The 16,570-nt window shown below is 43.5% G+C and overlaps 1 protein-coding gene across 2 annotated transcripts; it reads left to right on the plus strand.

Moving 5' to 3' along the window:
* Positions 1-305: 305 nt before the first annotated feature.
* ccne1 (cyclin E1) lies at positions 306-14,657 on the plus strand. Of its 2 annotated transcripts, none has more exons than XM_080027062.1 (12): positions 306-444; positions 969-1,019; positions 1,257-1,344; positions 1,685-1,747; positions 2,988-3,142; positions 3,468-3,603; positions 4,690-4,836; positions 4,968-5,063; positions 6,100-6,234; positions 10,700-10,811; positions 11,466-11,623; positions 13,685-14,657. In XM_080027062.1, exons 2-12 carry the CDS (start codon positions 1,006-1,008, stop codon positions 13,847-13,849), a joined length of 1,269 nt encoding a protein of 422 aa, XP_079883188.1. In that variant the 5' UTR covers positions 306-444; positions 969-1,005; the 3' UTR covers positions 13,850-14,657. The 2 variants fall into 2 exon arrangements, with proteins under 2 accessions (XP_079883188.1, XP_079883189.1); XM_080027063.1 differs by having other exon boundaries at positions 2,991-3,142.
* Positions 14,658-16,570: the final 1,913 nt, after the last annotated feature.

The raw sequence follows: 16,570 nt of genomic DNA on the forward strand, positions 1-16,570 counted from the left end.
AGCACTTCCTCGTTGGAAGCGCCGCCTCCGCAGCTGTCACCGATAACAGTCACGCCTCCCTTTTACTAAACTCCTTTTCTTTTGGTTTAACACAATATACACTCGACAATATCGACCACGTTTGCTCTACATAATGCTACAGGTGTCAAAGTGTGGCGAATGGAGTTGAAATGAGACTATAAACGGGCGGTGAAGTCGGACGTTTAGCGCCAAATTAAACGTCCTCCTTCCTGACGTTGATGCTTCGAGTCATCTGTTCTGTACAAGGCGCGAGCTCAGAGTAACGAGCCCGGCCTGGACACACACACACAGCCGCTTACTCACTCACCAGACACGCCGAGTACCTTCGAGTCTGGAATATAGGCGCTGAACTTTAATACAATACTAATTTATTGTTTCTTTAATACGTGGATACAAGTGAACTTCAAGGGAATACATCTTGAGGTGAGTGCAAACTTTATCAGTGCATCGAGTTAGTTGAGCTAGTTTCGGCCGCCAATTTCTAAGCTAAGCTGTTTTAAAACGCGACTAATACCACGACAAGTCTGAACGAAATAAGTAAAGAAACATTTGAGCTTGTATGCATTGTTATATTTAGCGTATTTAATCTGTGTGTTCGGTGTTAAATGGTGAATTGACAAAATAGGCGCCCTGGCTGCGCCTGTCGCTGGGCCATTATGTTGCAGGCCAGCTGTCCTAGTTTAGTCGGATAAATAGTCAGTTTCCCATTAAAAATAATCAAAACGTCTATGATAAGCAGCTCGTGTGGTGTCTTTGGTTTGTCCCCGGCTTAGTTGGGGACTGTATTTGCATTGTATGGGACTTTTTGGCGACTTGTAACATTGCATACCGCTTCTATTTCCCCGCGCTAGTCTTTGTCAAAAGGAGGGAGTTGAGAGTGGGGGTTGGGAGTGAGATACTCTTGTCTTAAATCTCAAAATAAAACTATTAATATTTCTCATTGACAGGTTTACTTCAAAACAGACCCCAACCAGTCTGAGTATAATGCGAGGACAACGGTAAGTTTGACATTTGTTGAAGACACGGCACTTTTTTAAGCGCGTCAATCAAAGTGTGTGACGACAGAAAGAAAAGTTGACTGGATGGAGCTTTAGCCATCCGGCTAGTTAGCTTGTTGCTATGGGAGCTTATTTTGACTGTATCCACATAACATAAGGTCTATCGAAAGCCTGTCAAAATGTTTCATGTCGACTCTGGAGATTTGACGCCACGTCTTTTGTTCTGTGTTGTTCCAGGGAAGAGACAGAACCCAAGTCTGTTGCTCCCGAGGCGCCTAAAGAAAACCCAGTACGACCGAGAAAGAGGAAGGCAGATGTTGCTATTGTAAGTAGTCTATAAGGCTCGCAGACGAGCTTATAAGTGGCCTATTTTGAGCTGTAGCTAGGATACACATGGCTTAGCTCATTGAATAGCCAACATATAACACTGTGGTCGCACACATTCACAACTGCTGGCAAATAATGGAGTCCTGTGGCTGATTGAACTGTATTATAAACATGCATTTATCAGGGTTTTTGTACTACACTTTCTTTTCACGCCCCTTTTTAACAGGAATTTTTTACCTTTCACAAATCGTGGGCGGAAATTGATCTGATCACCTCTGTGCTTTTTGTGAACTCAAATGCGTATGAAATAATCTAATTTTCCCATCTTCAATTCTCAGCATTTACAAGATGTGGACGACGAGGTGGCTGAGATGACCAAGAAGAAGCAGCGTGACCGTGAGGTAAGCCTAGTATCCAACCATGTGCCCCCCCTCCCCTGTCTCAGTCAACCCAGACACTGAGGCTGACCACTTGGTCCGTGTTGTTCAATGCAAATCGGCTGCTATATTTCCCTCATCAGAGCCTCGGCTGGCGTTACAAACAGCAGTGTATCAGAGCTTCATTGCCCTCATCTGTCTTGGACTTGCTCCTTCTCTACGTGTAGTTATCACAAAACTACAGAACCGGCCTGTCCGGGTTCCATCGTTGTCTTTTCATAAGGTGTTGTTTTCAATAATGAAGGTTTTTAGTCTGCGAGAGCTTGAAATTCCTCTCAAATCAAAGCTGGTGCTCTCCATGTTTTTTAATGTTAACTGTCGGTTAGGAGAGTTTACGGTTAACTGACACTGAAGCCACAGCCAATAGGGCTCCATCCATTTCAATAGCAATAAAACTTCCTCACCCTCCTAACTGAAAAAACTTGGACACCCCCAGCTTTGATTTGAGAGGAATTTCATGCTCTCACGGGGGGGGGGGGGGGGGGGGACTAGGTTTTGAAAGCTTCGCAGTATTCAATAAAAGGGAAACCCCAACCATACTGATAACACATTTGGCACCCCGGCACGTACTTTTTTTTTTGTAATTCCTACATGTAGGGAATATCAGGAGCCTTTAGTAAAAGTCTGCGAGAGATAAGAGCGGTATATGTCTTCTCTCTGATGAGACGCTGGGTCTGACCACTTGGTCAGTAACACATTCAACACTGCTGCTATATAAGCTTGGTTGATCATTCCAGAAGCACATCTTGGTAGTTCTGTCACCTCCTTAACCAGTACTTCAGACTATTTAAGGAGGTTGTGTCTATTTTCCCCTTTTCAGCCTGTAATTTGTGTGCGGTCTGTCAATTAAACAGTGTGCCCTACCACAAGACGTTTCGAACATCTTGGCATCTGTGGCAAAGAGGGTAGGGGGCGGTCGGCCACTGGACTGCAGGGTCGGTGGTTCGATCCCCCGCCTCCCTGCCACATGTCGAAGTGTCCTTGGGAAAGACATTGAACCCCGAATTGCTCCCGATAGTTAACTTGCACCCTGCGTGGTAGCTGCTGCTATCGGTGTATGAATGTGTGTGTGATTGTGTGAATGTATACAAAACAATGTAAAGCGCTTTGAGTCTGTAAAAAAACAGGGAATAGCGCTATATAAGTGGCGTCCATTTACCATCTTCCTCATGTCCTCTCTCTCTCTCTGTTGTCTCCTGTCTAGCAGTCCTGGAGTCCTGACGCTGCTTACACCAGTCCACACAGGTGGATCCCCACACCTGATCAGGAGGAGGACCAACCCAGTGCAGGCTTCCCCCACTACAACTTCAACAACATATTTGTAACCCCCGTGCATTGCGCCCCGCTTCCTGTGCTGTGGTGAGTACTGTGTTCTTGAGTCTTTTTTCAGGTTAGAAGCTACAGCCGGCTGCTGTTGTGTCAAAGCACCTACGGACGGCTTTCAAATTCAATTCAAATGTTACAGCATTGGTTGCAGCTAGTCACCTTTTTTGAGTCACTGCCTCATCCCTAATCGGAGCTTTAAGTACAGCCTGGTAGGAACTGTATGGAGAAGTGTTCACTCTGTATTAGCTGTTAAACTTATGGCTTATGTGTCCGTCCAAGGAATACTTTTAATACTCTTTAAATGCAAGTCCTGCAATAGTGAAGTAACCATTGTGTCCATGTTTGGTTTGTCTGTCAGCTGGGCCAGTAAGGATGTGGTGTGGAACAACATGTTGGAGAAGGACAAGGTCTACACCAGGGACGTCAACATGATGGAGAAGCATCCTCACCTGCAGCCCAAGATGAGGGCAGTTCTCCTGGACTGGCTCATGGAGGTATGTAGCATGTTGTCTTATTGAGCACTTTAACACCATGCTAAGCAAAGCATAGCATGACTTGCATTTTGATTCTTTCAGCTGTATGTGTAGGGGAAAAGTTGAGGCTGAATGTATTACCTATCTGCTGGACTTGCATATTGTGATTTAAAATGGCCGCTTAGGTAATGGCAGCATAGGAGTTCAAATGCTTGCATCTACAGAACATCATGTTCATTTTTACAACTGTATAAATAACTATTTGAGGTTAGGACGACAATAGGCTTTCCCTTGCTGCAGTTAAGGTGCTGTCATTTTCTGGTTATGAAAAAAGAACGTGTTCCGTGTGTAGTTGCACAAACCAGGAACCTCACAGCCATAAACTGTGTTTCAAACCAAGACAAGAGGAAAACTTTAAGTCATTTTTCTCAGTTCGGAACTCTGGGGAGTTACTGCCTTCTTCCTTTTGTAGGGCAGTACACATTTCACCTATATTAGTCAAAAACTTTAGAAAATGCATACTCTGCCATGTTACAGAAGGTTTGTTGTTATTTAAAGTGAGTAGCAAAACATTGGGGGGTGCTCTTACCACACCACAATCACCCCAATATTCACTTATTTTGACACAAAGTGTTTGGATTACAAAGACTTAGTATGCCTTTTAACTGATGTCAGTCACAGACCAGAGGGCTTTACTATGAAGCAAGCTCAACAGAGCCTGGCTCTCTTTGCCTTAGCTGGCTTGACAACCTAAACCCAAGGTCATGGATTACGGGTATAACGCAGGGGTTATATCAACTTGATATGTTAACCTGTGGGCAAGAAAGGGGCGTTACTAAAAAACCTAACCTTGCCACCTTCTTTACTGTAAAGGAAGAGTTTGTTAGCTTTGAAGCATCACAGCAGAGAAATATCAAACAGGGAAAACACTAATCTGCAAATACTCTCCTTTTAGACAAGCTTCTCATGATGATCACATGTTTATTAATGTGGACATCTGGATTCTGTTGGATGTCCACTCACACCAGCACAGGACCAGCGTGCACATGCTTTAGAATCATTGGACGCCACAGCAGGGCACTGATCGATCTGTATTTGTGTTTTTAGGTGTGTGAGGTGTACAAGCTGCACAGGGAGACTTACCACCTGGCCCAGGACTACTTTGATCGCTTCATGGGCACACAGAGAAACGTCTTCAAGTCCACGCTGCAGCTCATAGGCATCACATGTCTCTTCATCGCTGCCAAAGTCGAGGTAACAATAGTGGGCTGATCTAAACTCCCTGCTTAAGTAGACAATAGTTATTTCTAGTTAACTTTGGATGAGTGAATGTCATGAGATGGTTGTTCTAATGCTGGTACAATGTTCTTGTTCTCTTCTCCCAGGAGATGTATCCTCCCAAGGTCCACCAGTTTGCCTATGTAACTGACGAGGCCTGCACTGAAGACGAGATTCTCAGTATGGAAATCATTATTATGAAGGTACAGAACACACACACACACTACTCTACCATCAATGACACATCAGAGTAAAGGGCGTTTAACACGGAACGCGCTTGTCGCCCCTGACAATGCATTCACAATGGAGAGGCGAGCGGGCAGGGAGAAGGCGCTGCGTTCTGTCAGGCGGCACGACAAGCGGGCGCACTCCCGTGGAACTGTCGCTTCCGTGCTCGTCGAACGCCTGCGCGCGCTCCGTTTGAAAAGTTGAGAACTTCTTATCTTTTTCTCACGCTGGTTGAAAAATCACAATCGCGCTCCTCCGCCCGTCACTTCACACGGGGAGCGCAAAGTGAAGCCGCGGTGCCAGGCGACAGAGCGAGCGGAATGTCGCCTACCTTGTGAAACGGCCTTAACAGTGTAGAGTTTTAGTAGAACTTGGTATGGAAATGGTTGGGATCTTTTTGTGATTTTTAGTTACCTGTGGTACTAATGGTGAACAGGACAGCACCTCTACACTTAAGCTTAGTTGTAGTTCACACATAAACGATATAAAATACATTCATTTTGAACATATGAACAGGGTCATTCTCCTTTCAAACTAATTGCTTTTGACTGAAGAGCCTTTCGTAGTCTCTTTTTGTACCCAGACAATGACAGTTAATTTTCTTTTATTACATGATTTTGGTAAATGGTAAATGGACTTGACATATATAGCGCTTTTTTAGCCGATTTTCTCAGCCCCAAAGCACTTTACATTTCTTACCACATTCATCCATTCATACACACACTCATACACCGATGGCAGTAGCTGCCATGCAAGGTGCTCTCTGAACCTTCGGGAGCAATTTGGGGTTCAGTGTCTTGCCCAGGGACACTTCGACATGTTGTGGGTAGGCGGGGGATCGAACCTCTGACCCTGCACTCCATTTTGGAAATGCATGTCTGTCAAATGGAATTGCTGGAACCTTGGGAAAACCTTGACTCTTTTTCTATTTAAATGGCCTTTTTAGTAGTAGTGCTAGTAGTACTGTTTTGGTCAGTGTGTCTTACCTCTCTGCCCCGTGTTGTCCCACAGGAGCTGAACTGGATTCTGAACCCAGAGACTCCCATCTCCTGGCTCAACGTTTACATGCAGGTGGCTTACCTGAAGGAGACGGAGGAGCTGCTCATCCCCAGGTATCCCCAGGCTACCTTCACACAGATCGCAGAGGTACGTGGAGTTTTCTTTATTGCTTTATTTAGTATCATTGTTATATGGTGCTTTGGCAATTTGAAATGGAATTTTAACACGTCCGCCATTTTAGTAGTTGTAAGCAGTGAAATGAGTCTGAGTTTGTCTTCAGATACATTCACTTGTAGATGGGGAACCCGTCCACCTATCAACATTAGACTAGTTGTCTTTGATCTATATCCCTATCAATATAACTGTGTTTAAACAACATTGGACAAAGCTGAATCCTTAAGGCCGTATCTCACTGGGTTGCGACTGTTTGCGACAAGTTGGAGACAGCATTCGCGAGGGAGTCTCTAAGCTGTCTTGAAACTAGGGATGTTAAACGACTCGTTTACTGTGAGTCGACGTGTCGGAGGCATAAATCGAAAAATCGATCGATTTCTTCTCTTTTTTTCGGGCCGCGGCTGCAGCAGTTGAAGAGTTCAAATGATCTGCGCATTCCTTTAAGAGAGCGGCCCAGTTGGCCCACCCGTCATATTTCAAATGTTGCCATCAGGGGCACACCAATAATGCATTTTTTTTATGAAGTTAAGTTGATTCTTAGAAGTTAAAAAATTATGATAAACAAAATATCACAGAGCATAGAGCAGGATTGTGAACCTGTCAATTCCCAGGCAAAATGTGTCGGCGTTGTTTTAATTAGGATCGGCAGTTGATGGTGCGCGCCTCCTCTTTGCAACGAAATTGTCAGAAAGTCAGACATAAAACCATTTAATTTAACACACTAAAACAGATATTTTCGTTTTTAAATAAATATTTGTAAACGAAAATTCATGTTTTGGTGTATTTTGGCAGAGGTATTTTTGCAATACTTGAGAAGGTGCACCTGGGTGCGCACTCCTGTCTGCATGGTGCTGTCACTGATTGAGATTCCGCACAGTAAATACATATTTTATATTTTCGAGCAAGATAGGCAACGGCATTGTTTTGCGATCTGGGAAAGTTCCCGCCGTTGATTCATCGGCTGTGCGTGCTGCAGTAATATTATGAACAATGGAGGTAAGTAAGAACAACTTCGATCAAACGCTGTTTAGAATTAAAATGTTGCACCAAAACTCTGATAATAAAAATTAGAGGATTTTCAAAGTCAAAGTGTGTTTATTAAAAATTAAAGGCCTACACAATTGTCAAACAGTAGCTTAAATAACAGTTGGCCTATGCCTATCGAGGCTATTACAAAATTTCATACGGCAGAATTAACTGAATAAAACAATAGCCTATAATTAGGCTAAATTGGCCTACACTCCAATAAATAATTAGTAGGTCATAATAATAATAATAGGTGCTATATAATATAACCTTGCTCTACTAGGCTATTTTGTTGGCTATATTATGCATTTTAATAAACAAAAAAAGAGGCTAAACAACGAAAGTCTGATACGAAAACCTTTTGATAAATTGGCATGGCGCCGAATTAATTATACAAACATTAGGCGAAAGCCAAATTGGCACATAGCACATCACATTTAACTATAATATCACAAACTGGGATTTGAAAACTTTAAGAAAAAGGCCTATAGGCTAAAATAACTCCGGTCTGCTATTCCAATGTAGGCTGGGCCAAAGCCTAAAACATATTGGCTAACAAAAGAAAAAATGCATAGCAGCGAGTGAAAAATCATAGCCTAACATTTCTATTTAACAATGGACTTGTTCTTATTTAGAAAGATTAACATGTCCACGTGAGATGGGAGGAGGCGAGAGCGTAGCCTGTTGACGATCAAGCCCGCATCGGAGAAAACCCTCTCTGCAGGCACGGATGTGGCAGGGATGCAGAGGTAGTGCTTTGCCAAGCGGGACAGCCTCTTGTACTTGCTCTCGTGAAGTTTCCACCAGAGAGCAGGGTCTTGTGTGGGGGAGATGCTATCTTCGCACAGGTATCGCTCCAATTCTGACCGAGCAGTTGTAGCTGGCTCCTCGGTGAAGTACTCGTCTCCGAAAAAGGCCAGCATGGCATCAGCATGTTTGGCTCTTTTTTCGGGGATCGGTGCGACAGCCTGCTCCTCCTGATGATCTGCTGGTGGGGCCGGGAGATTGGACAGCATATCGCCAACTTTTGTGTGGACAGCTGCTCTGACTTCGTCGGTTGTAAACCGGAGGTTTTTGTTTCGCGGATCCAAGAACGATGCGACCAAGGCCGCTTTCTGCGCTGTGTCCGTGTTGTCAGGCTCTATGCGAGAGGAGAGAGACTCTGCTACCTTCCCTTTGAATTCCCTCACTTTTGGTGACTCGCCTTCTGTCGGCCTCAGGTAACGGGAGAGCAAAGTGGCTGTAATTGGGTGCACCATGGAAATGGACAGCTCTGTTTCCCCGCACAGGGCAGTTGTGGCACATTTAAGTGACTTCAGCACAGGCAACAGTTCTTCCATGACGTGCCAGCTTGCGTCTGCCAGCTCGAGGGTTCGCGCATCTGACAGCTTGGTGAAGTCCCGGTCGGATAAGACTGCTGCTACAGCCCAGCGCTGCTCCAGTAGGCGGTCGAACATGTCATAGATGGAATTCCACCTCGTTTTTACGTGCTGGATCAGGCGGTGCGGGGGCAGATTTTGTTCGGCCTGCTTTCCCTTTAAAGCTTCGGTTGCCACTGTGCTGTGGTGAAAATGGGACACAAGGCGACTTGCACCCCCGACAACGGTACTAACAGATCCCAATTTGAAGCCGTCGTTGATTGCCAGCTGCAGCGTGTGGGCAAAGCATCTGTGTGATTCCCACTCCAGATAACGGGAGTTTGCCAGCAGAATGTTGGACGCGTTGTCGTGCACGCAGGCTGCCACTTTACCGGCTATGCCCCAGTTGTCAACGGCGGCTTGCAGGACGTGAGCCATGTTCTCAGCAGTGTGCCTCTCTGGCATTGAGCGGGTCTGGAGGATCGCACTCTGCAGAACCCAGTCGGTGAAAAAGTGAACGGTTACCGTCACGTATGACTCAGTCGTCAAAGCTGTCCAGGCATCAGTGGTGATCGCCACTTTATCGGCTGAGGACAGGATCGCGCGGAGGGAGGCTGCTGCTTCACGATACATTTTCTCCAGCCTCACAGTCATCGTTTGGCGACATGGCACTGTGTAGGCTGGCTCGAGAAATGCAATCAGATCGCGGAATCCCGTCCCCTCTACTACGCTCATGGGCAGCATATCTCCGGCTATCATCTTAGCTGTCAACTCGCTGATTCTTTCAGCCCGGCGGCTATCACAGTGACCGGATCTCACCGTAAAGTCCGCGATGCTGCCTTGCCGGCTGGAAGGCTTGGGATGCCTCTTTGACAGGTGATTCAACATCACGGTTGTGGACGAATGGTAAGCAAACTTGATGAGACATATTTTACACTGAACTGTTCTGTCATCAATCTTTAGGAAACTATCCCACACCGGACTTTTAAGTGAAGATGCCATTGTCATGAAAGGACAGAAGAAGAGATCGCTCTTGGGAGACGTAGCGGTGTAGCAGAAGTGACCGTTAGTGTAACGTGTGCAAAAAGCTAGCAGTAGCAGTCACTTCCGCTACACCGCTCTCCCATTTGAAAAAAAAGACAAGGATTTATTGTATTTTGATCATTTTTAATAGGTTATTTTGAAAACAGAAATGGGTTACACTGTTTTTAAAGGACATTGAAGAAGTTTGTAGGCTATGTAAAAAATGTAAACCTAAAAATAAGTAAAAAAAAAATTTTATTTTGAAAAACGATTTATCGATTTCTATTTTTAGAGTCGTTTAGAGCACGAGTCGAGAATCGACCGTTGAGTCGACACATTGTTCACATCCCTACTTGAAACGTTCGCGGGGCTCTCAATTTCCTCGAATGAGTCGCAGAGCCTCGCAGTCCTGTCCGTACATTAACTGAACGCTGAGTAGTTGGTATTGCCTCCTGTAATATTTCAGTATAATCACAGCTTTAGTCATTTAATAGGTGTTTACAAAACAGTATTTCACCCCAACGTTCAACTGAGAACTTCATCCTGAAGTGGGCCAGATGCATGGGTTAGGTTTTTAAAGGCAGCCATGGTAGTCGGTGCATGCGGTCGTCTCTTGTAAAATCTCTGGATTATTCATTCTAACCAGTTGAGCTTTTAAATCAAAATCAAATCAAATCAGTTTTATTTGTATAGCCCAATGTCACAAATAGACATTTGCCTCGGTGGGCTTTACATTCCATACAGTATGGAATGTAAAGCCCACCGAGTGCCCTTACACCCTTAGCTCGGCTGAGAAAAAACTCCCAGTAAAAAAAACCTTCATCGGGATTAAAACCAAATTGACCGTGTCAAATCCAGTAAACACCAACTGGAACTCTTCATTCCCAAATGTATTGACATTGTGGTTTACTAGGAGTACTTGATCTTAACTCCTGCTCTTGTCTTTTCTTGTAAGGACTTCCTTTGCACTATTCTTTTGAGTAATGCTCTGATGTTAATTCCAGCTGTCTTTCCCTCTTGTGTTTGTCTAGTTGTTGGACCTGTGTATGCTGGACATGCGTTGTCTGGAGTTCTCCAATGGACTCCTCGCTGCTTCAGCCCTGTTTCACTTCTCCTCTCTGGAACTGGTGGAAAACGTCTCCGGTAAATAAAAATCATCTTAATTGTAGATGTACTCTTCAGCAGACACTGTATAATTGATTGATTGATTATCTTTATTTCGAACTAGAGCTGCAACGATTAATCGACGAATCGAGTATTAATCGATTATTAAAATAATCGCCAACTATTTTGATAATCGATTAATCGTTTCAATCGAATTCTCTGATTTCAGCTTCTCAAATGTGAATATTTTCTGGTTTCTTTAATCCTATCCTATTATGACAGTAAACTGAAATATCTTTGTGTTTTGGACATACAAATACATTTGAGGAAGTCAACATGGGCTTTGGAAAATTGATAAAAAAAATTCACAATTTTCTGACATTTTACGGGGCAAAACACGAATCTATTAATAATCGAGAAAATAATCGACAGATTAATCGATTATCAAAATAATCGTTAGTTGCAGCCCTATTTCAAACATGCAAGCAATAGCATTTAAAAAATAAATATAGTAATAGATGAATAAATAAAAAACAAACAAAAAAAGACACACTTTCTACATGCTCGAAAGGGGGTAAGAGGAAGTAACAACTTATCTAGTCCTACCCCATTACATTCTAGCACTCTAATATTAACATTGCGCCTGGTGTAACCCTGGTTGTGTTGTGTGTGTGTGTGTGTGTGTCCATGCAGCTTTGAAGAGGGTGGAGGTAGAGCAGTGTGTGAGGTGGATGGTGCCGTTTGCCAAGGCGCTGCAGGAGGTGGGCGGCTCGCCTATGAAAACCTTCACAGGAATCCCCGCAGACGACATGCACAACATCCAGAACCACGGGCCCTACCTGACATGGCTGGTGAGTCAACCTTTTGGAATGACGAGACAACTTCAGTGATAAATAAACGTGTAAAATGAGAAATGTGTGTGGGGGCATTTCTCCAGCAACTTAAGACACCTCCTTTTACTCGTGATTTTAGCTTACGACTTGAAGTATAGATAAATCACTGTTAAATAGGCCGCTGAAAAAGCTTCAACCCCCACATCTCATCCTGCTATATTGAAAATGCTACATCAGCTGATGGATGAACTTTATTTTTTTTAATATAATTGTTTTGCCATTTTCAAGCTTTATTAGACAGCACAGAGTTGAAATGGGGAGACAGAGAGAGAGGGGGATGACCTGCAATAAAGGTCCACGGGTCGGAATTGAACCTGTGACCACTGCAAAGAAGGTCGGAGCTAATATGGTACACGCTCTATCCACTACGCCACCGGAGCCCTGGACCTAGAACTTTCTAACATAACTGAACTAAATCACCATTGTCTAAACACTTGACGTTAGGGATGGCCATTTAGAATTTTTTTCTTTAACCGGTTAACCACCAGAATTAACGGTTATTAACCGTTAAGATTTAATGTAGCGTATTTATAGTGAAATACATGAAGCATTATAGCAGGGCTTCCGACCTTTTTTTGTTCCAAGGACCTGCATATTAATTTAAAAACAATTCAGGGACCACGACCAGTAGCCAATTTAAATGCCTACATTTTGACATTCACACGGCACCTTGTCTGTTATGAGAAGAGGTCTAGTATGCGACTGTAGGAGCAGAAAGTGAAATAAGTGACTGAAAAGGCCGGGACATTTACACACACACACACACACACACACACACAGGCTTAGGGGATGGGTAGCCTACCGAAACCCGGTGCTAAGTAGTGCTGAGCACGGGGCAACATTTTGAAAGACCGTAATATTGATAAGCTCCGATGTTATCAGTACTGCATAACGATACTTAACGCTTTTGTTTATGACGGATTTTCGCTATTGATCCTGGCACACAATCATGGCAGACCTCTCTGTGTCTGTGCAGGGGCACTCACTGCCTGTCTGTCTGTCTGTCTGTCACTCCCTCACACACACTCACTCAGTGCGTTTCCATGGCACAACTAGATTAGATTATCACATATATCGAACTAGACACTCGAACGGACCGTGTCACTTGTCTGAGTATACATGGCCTTTAAGATATCGGATAAATGTCCAATGCATGGCTGTCTCCACTATGCTAGGTGGCGCTGTAGCCCTTTCAACCATGCTTTCAACAAGTGTTGAAAGAGCCACGTCCGGTTCTCTTCCGGCAACAACCCATGGTGTAGCCTATTACGCGCAGGCACACAAGCACAGAACGAGAAGTCCGATATGAGATGTCCGATCCCTGTTTACATGCAGAGAGAATGCCGACAACGAACGACTTATCTAGGTGTTCTTATCCGACATCTCTTGTCCGTTATCGTGCCGATTTGTGTGCGAAGTAGATCGGATAAAGGTGTTTACATGCAGTTTAAAAGTCCTGTTGAAGTCTTATTCGTTTAGTTACCCGATTATGAGTCTGCATGTAAACGCACTGACTGAGACAGTGATAGATGCAGGACAGCATCCACCTCAAGAAGGCTAATGCTAGCGCTATGTTAAGCTAGCGGGAGCCCACGCTGTTAATTAAATTATACAAACATATGACACGGGAGTGTTGTGACCATAAATTGTGACTGGGAGCGTACTATGGACCTATTATAAAGTTGAGCGTAGCCTACACTACTCGTTTCATTCTTTACCGACAGTTGGCATTCTTACATCCGGTTTAGCGATATCAAAATAAGAGTCCGGATTTCAGAGAAATTAAGATTATTAAAAAAAAATTAACCGTTTAACCTTTAGTATTAACCGGTTAAAGATCTTCTTAACGGTTAACCATGGACATCCCTACTTGACGTTCCACATTTCCACAAGTTATGTGTGTAAATAATACAGAAAATATTGCGTGTCTCAATATCTGCAATAAAGAAAGCACAAAGACCCCCCTTCCTCTCTTTCTTTGACAGTACATTCATGTTTGTATGTGTCCTGTGTGTGCAGGAAAAGGCCAACTCTTACCAGGATTTGGACTTGGAGCATCACCGCAGCTGTCCTGTCCCGTCAGGCGTGCTCACCCCCCCGCTGAGCAGTGAGAAGACAGAGGAACTAGTGCGAGTGGACGCCACAGTGCTCAAGATCAGACCACAACGGCTCCTTCCACAGTAGTGACGCAACACTGAAACTGACCAGACCACAACAAAACTCTTAATTGTGTTTTTAACCTTCTCGCTGTAAGAGGAAGGAAAACCAAACACCCACATGTTGGCCCTCAACAGTGACGCCTCTGCAGTACCAGTATGGATTTTAATGGGGGAAACAATATTTAATATTTTTGTTTTTTGTATCGATTACTTGGATTGGGATGCTTTTTTTAAAATCTCTCTCTGTTGGGCGCGCACACTGGCTTTGTAAGAATTGGGGGCCAAATGCTGACACACAGTGAGCGTCCATATCCCCACAGGAATCTTACCCCTTCAACCCTCCAGTTTGGGTGAACAGACAACGCGGCATAGGACGCCCCAAGAGGAGATTTTTTTGTGGAGCATTTCACCCAAATTCTTGCATTAATTAACAACCACACCTACATTAAGTGGTTGCCCTATTTTTTTAGTTTTTTTTTCTATGCAGAGGCCATATGGAATGGACATGTTTAGTCTACTTGATTTTGTGTGCGTGCGTGCATGTGTTTGTGTGTGTGTGAGAGTGCCCAAAAACTATCTCAAGGGTCATATTTTGACTCTGTGTGCTGCTATAAAAGAGGGGCTTTGCATGGTGTGTATGAACCAGTGTTGCTCTTGTTGTTGTTGGTTTTTTTTTCTCTTGCCATTTTTAATTGGTCAAAACATGGCCATGTTTTTGCTTAGGGACCAAGTAGCTTGGCTACCTGAAATGGACAAGTGAACCAGCCAGGCTTAAGAAGCTAAAATGTTGATTGTATTTATCTTTTTAATTTTTAAGCCTACATCTTTAAAAATGTTTCCCCTATCACCAAAATGCAAGATTTATATTTTACTTTTTAAAAATGAAATGCTGCTACATATTTTCCATTAAAGACATGTTCTGATGACTCTTACATCTAAGCCTTTTTTTATGTCTTACTATGTAATGAAGAGTGAGTACCGTCTTCTCCAGTCTTGTAAATCACAGCTCACACTGGCTTCGTTCCACTAGTCACTTTGATAGCCTTCTATTTTCACCAAGAAATAGAAACAACCAAATATACCTAAACTAACAATGCAGTGACTTAGTTGCCAGGTACCGGTAGATCCATAGACTACATTATGTAGTGAAGTCGGAAATTTCCGAGTTCCCAGTACAACTGGAACGCACCGTCAGAAGCCGGCTCATGACATACGTCATGACCAAACGTTATGCGATTGGTTGGCAGATCCAGAGTGGCACTGGGCAGATCCAATAGTTTTAAACTTAAACAGACACCCGCCTTCAAGTAAGTGACCGTTTGCCAATAGAACAGTTCCAGACCTTCTAAACAAATGAAATTAAGTACGATGGTCTGGTAGGACCAGGCTAGCTTTTTATGGGTCAGTATGTCAAAATTCTAAGTGACACAGTTTTCAAACTGTTAAACTTCACTCACATCTTATTCAGTGCAGTCCACTCATTTATCTTATGCAATAAGCATGCAATTTTAAAATGATACAAATCTTATCAAGAAACCATCCACAGGGTACTGAACCTGACTCTTTTTTGCTTGTAAATACGTTGCATGGCTGGCTATTCTCAGTTTGAGCCTTGATTTAATGTTGCGTAACTTCCGCTGCAGTGGATTGTGGGTCAGAGCCGCTTAAAACAACATGTAGATTTGCATACTATACGTGGTGATCAGAGGGGTATACTACGAAGCGAGATTAAGGGCTGAGCGAGGTCTGTTGAGTCTAAAGCGGTCTAAAGCCAGAGTTTTCAGTATCACGAAAGGTGGCTCTCTTTCTACCTGGCTAGATCACCGTGGTAACAGAGGCTGCACGGCTAACCTGCTCAGACCAGTTTTTGTTTCAGAGTTTGAGCTTAAATTCGGCTCTTATAGAGCGCTGCCCTTCAAGGAAACCACACATTTAGAAATCCCGCGGACCTGACAATATTGTCTGAGCGCTACATTCTCACTGAGGAAGCTGTTACATCTAAATTTATTGATCAGTAGGCTAAGTTAATGAACGAAACGAAGCCGTGACATTAGGCTTACAGCAGAGTGAACTGTAACATCGCGCTGGGGCTTTTTGCCACATGCATACAGTTATTGAACATGTAAAATAGCCCACACCTATACTGTATGCAGCGCCACTCTATGCTCTCCTCTCAAATGATTTTACCTGGCGATATACACACACTGGCTCTTAATAAAGCGTTCTATAAAATCACAGTTTGCAACATTATTTCACTGTGGGCTTTCTTTTCATAAGTAGCGATTACAGTTGGGACGTGACAGGTGACAGCTGTCACAGTTCGGACATCGTTGCAGACTCGCAGGTTAAGCTTCTCACAGTAGCCTAGATTCATATTTGTCCAGACTACAGGTTTTTTAATGTAGGCCTATTGGTATTTGTAAGATTCAAATAAAAGGCTAATAGTCTAAATCAAAATTGTATTCATTATGATGTGGCCCAAAACTAAATGATTTTCCATAGGCTATTCATTTTGAGACAGTGTCAGACTTAAATTACATTCTTAAGTGTGGGACTATAGGCGTAGTGCTATAAATATAGCAAAGTAGCCTATATATATATTAGGCTAAATGGTATAGTGTTTAAATCCGAGTTCAACGTTTCATTGTTTTATAATGTCACGTTACGCACTGCGAGAACGATCGGCAAGATAAATAAATAATTTCCATGCTGGCAGCATTCCACTCTCCTTAGCCTATTTGCAGTA

This window comes from Ammodytes marinus (assembly GCF_949987685.1).
Source record: "Ammodytes marinus genome assembly, chromosome: 1".
NCBI lineage: Eukaryota > Metazoa > Chordata > Actinopteri > Uranoscopiformes > Ammodytidae > Ammodytes > Ammodytes marinus.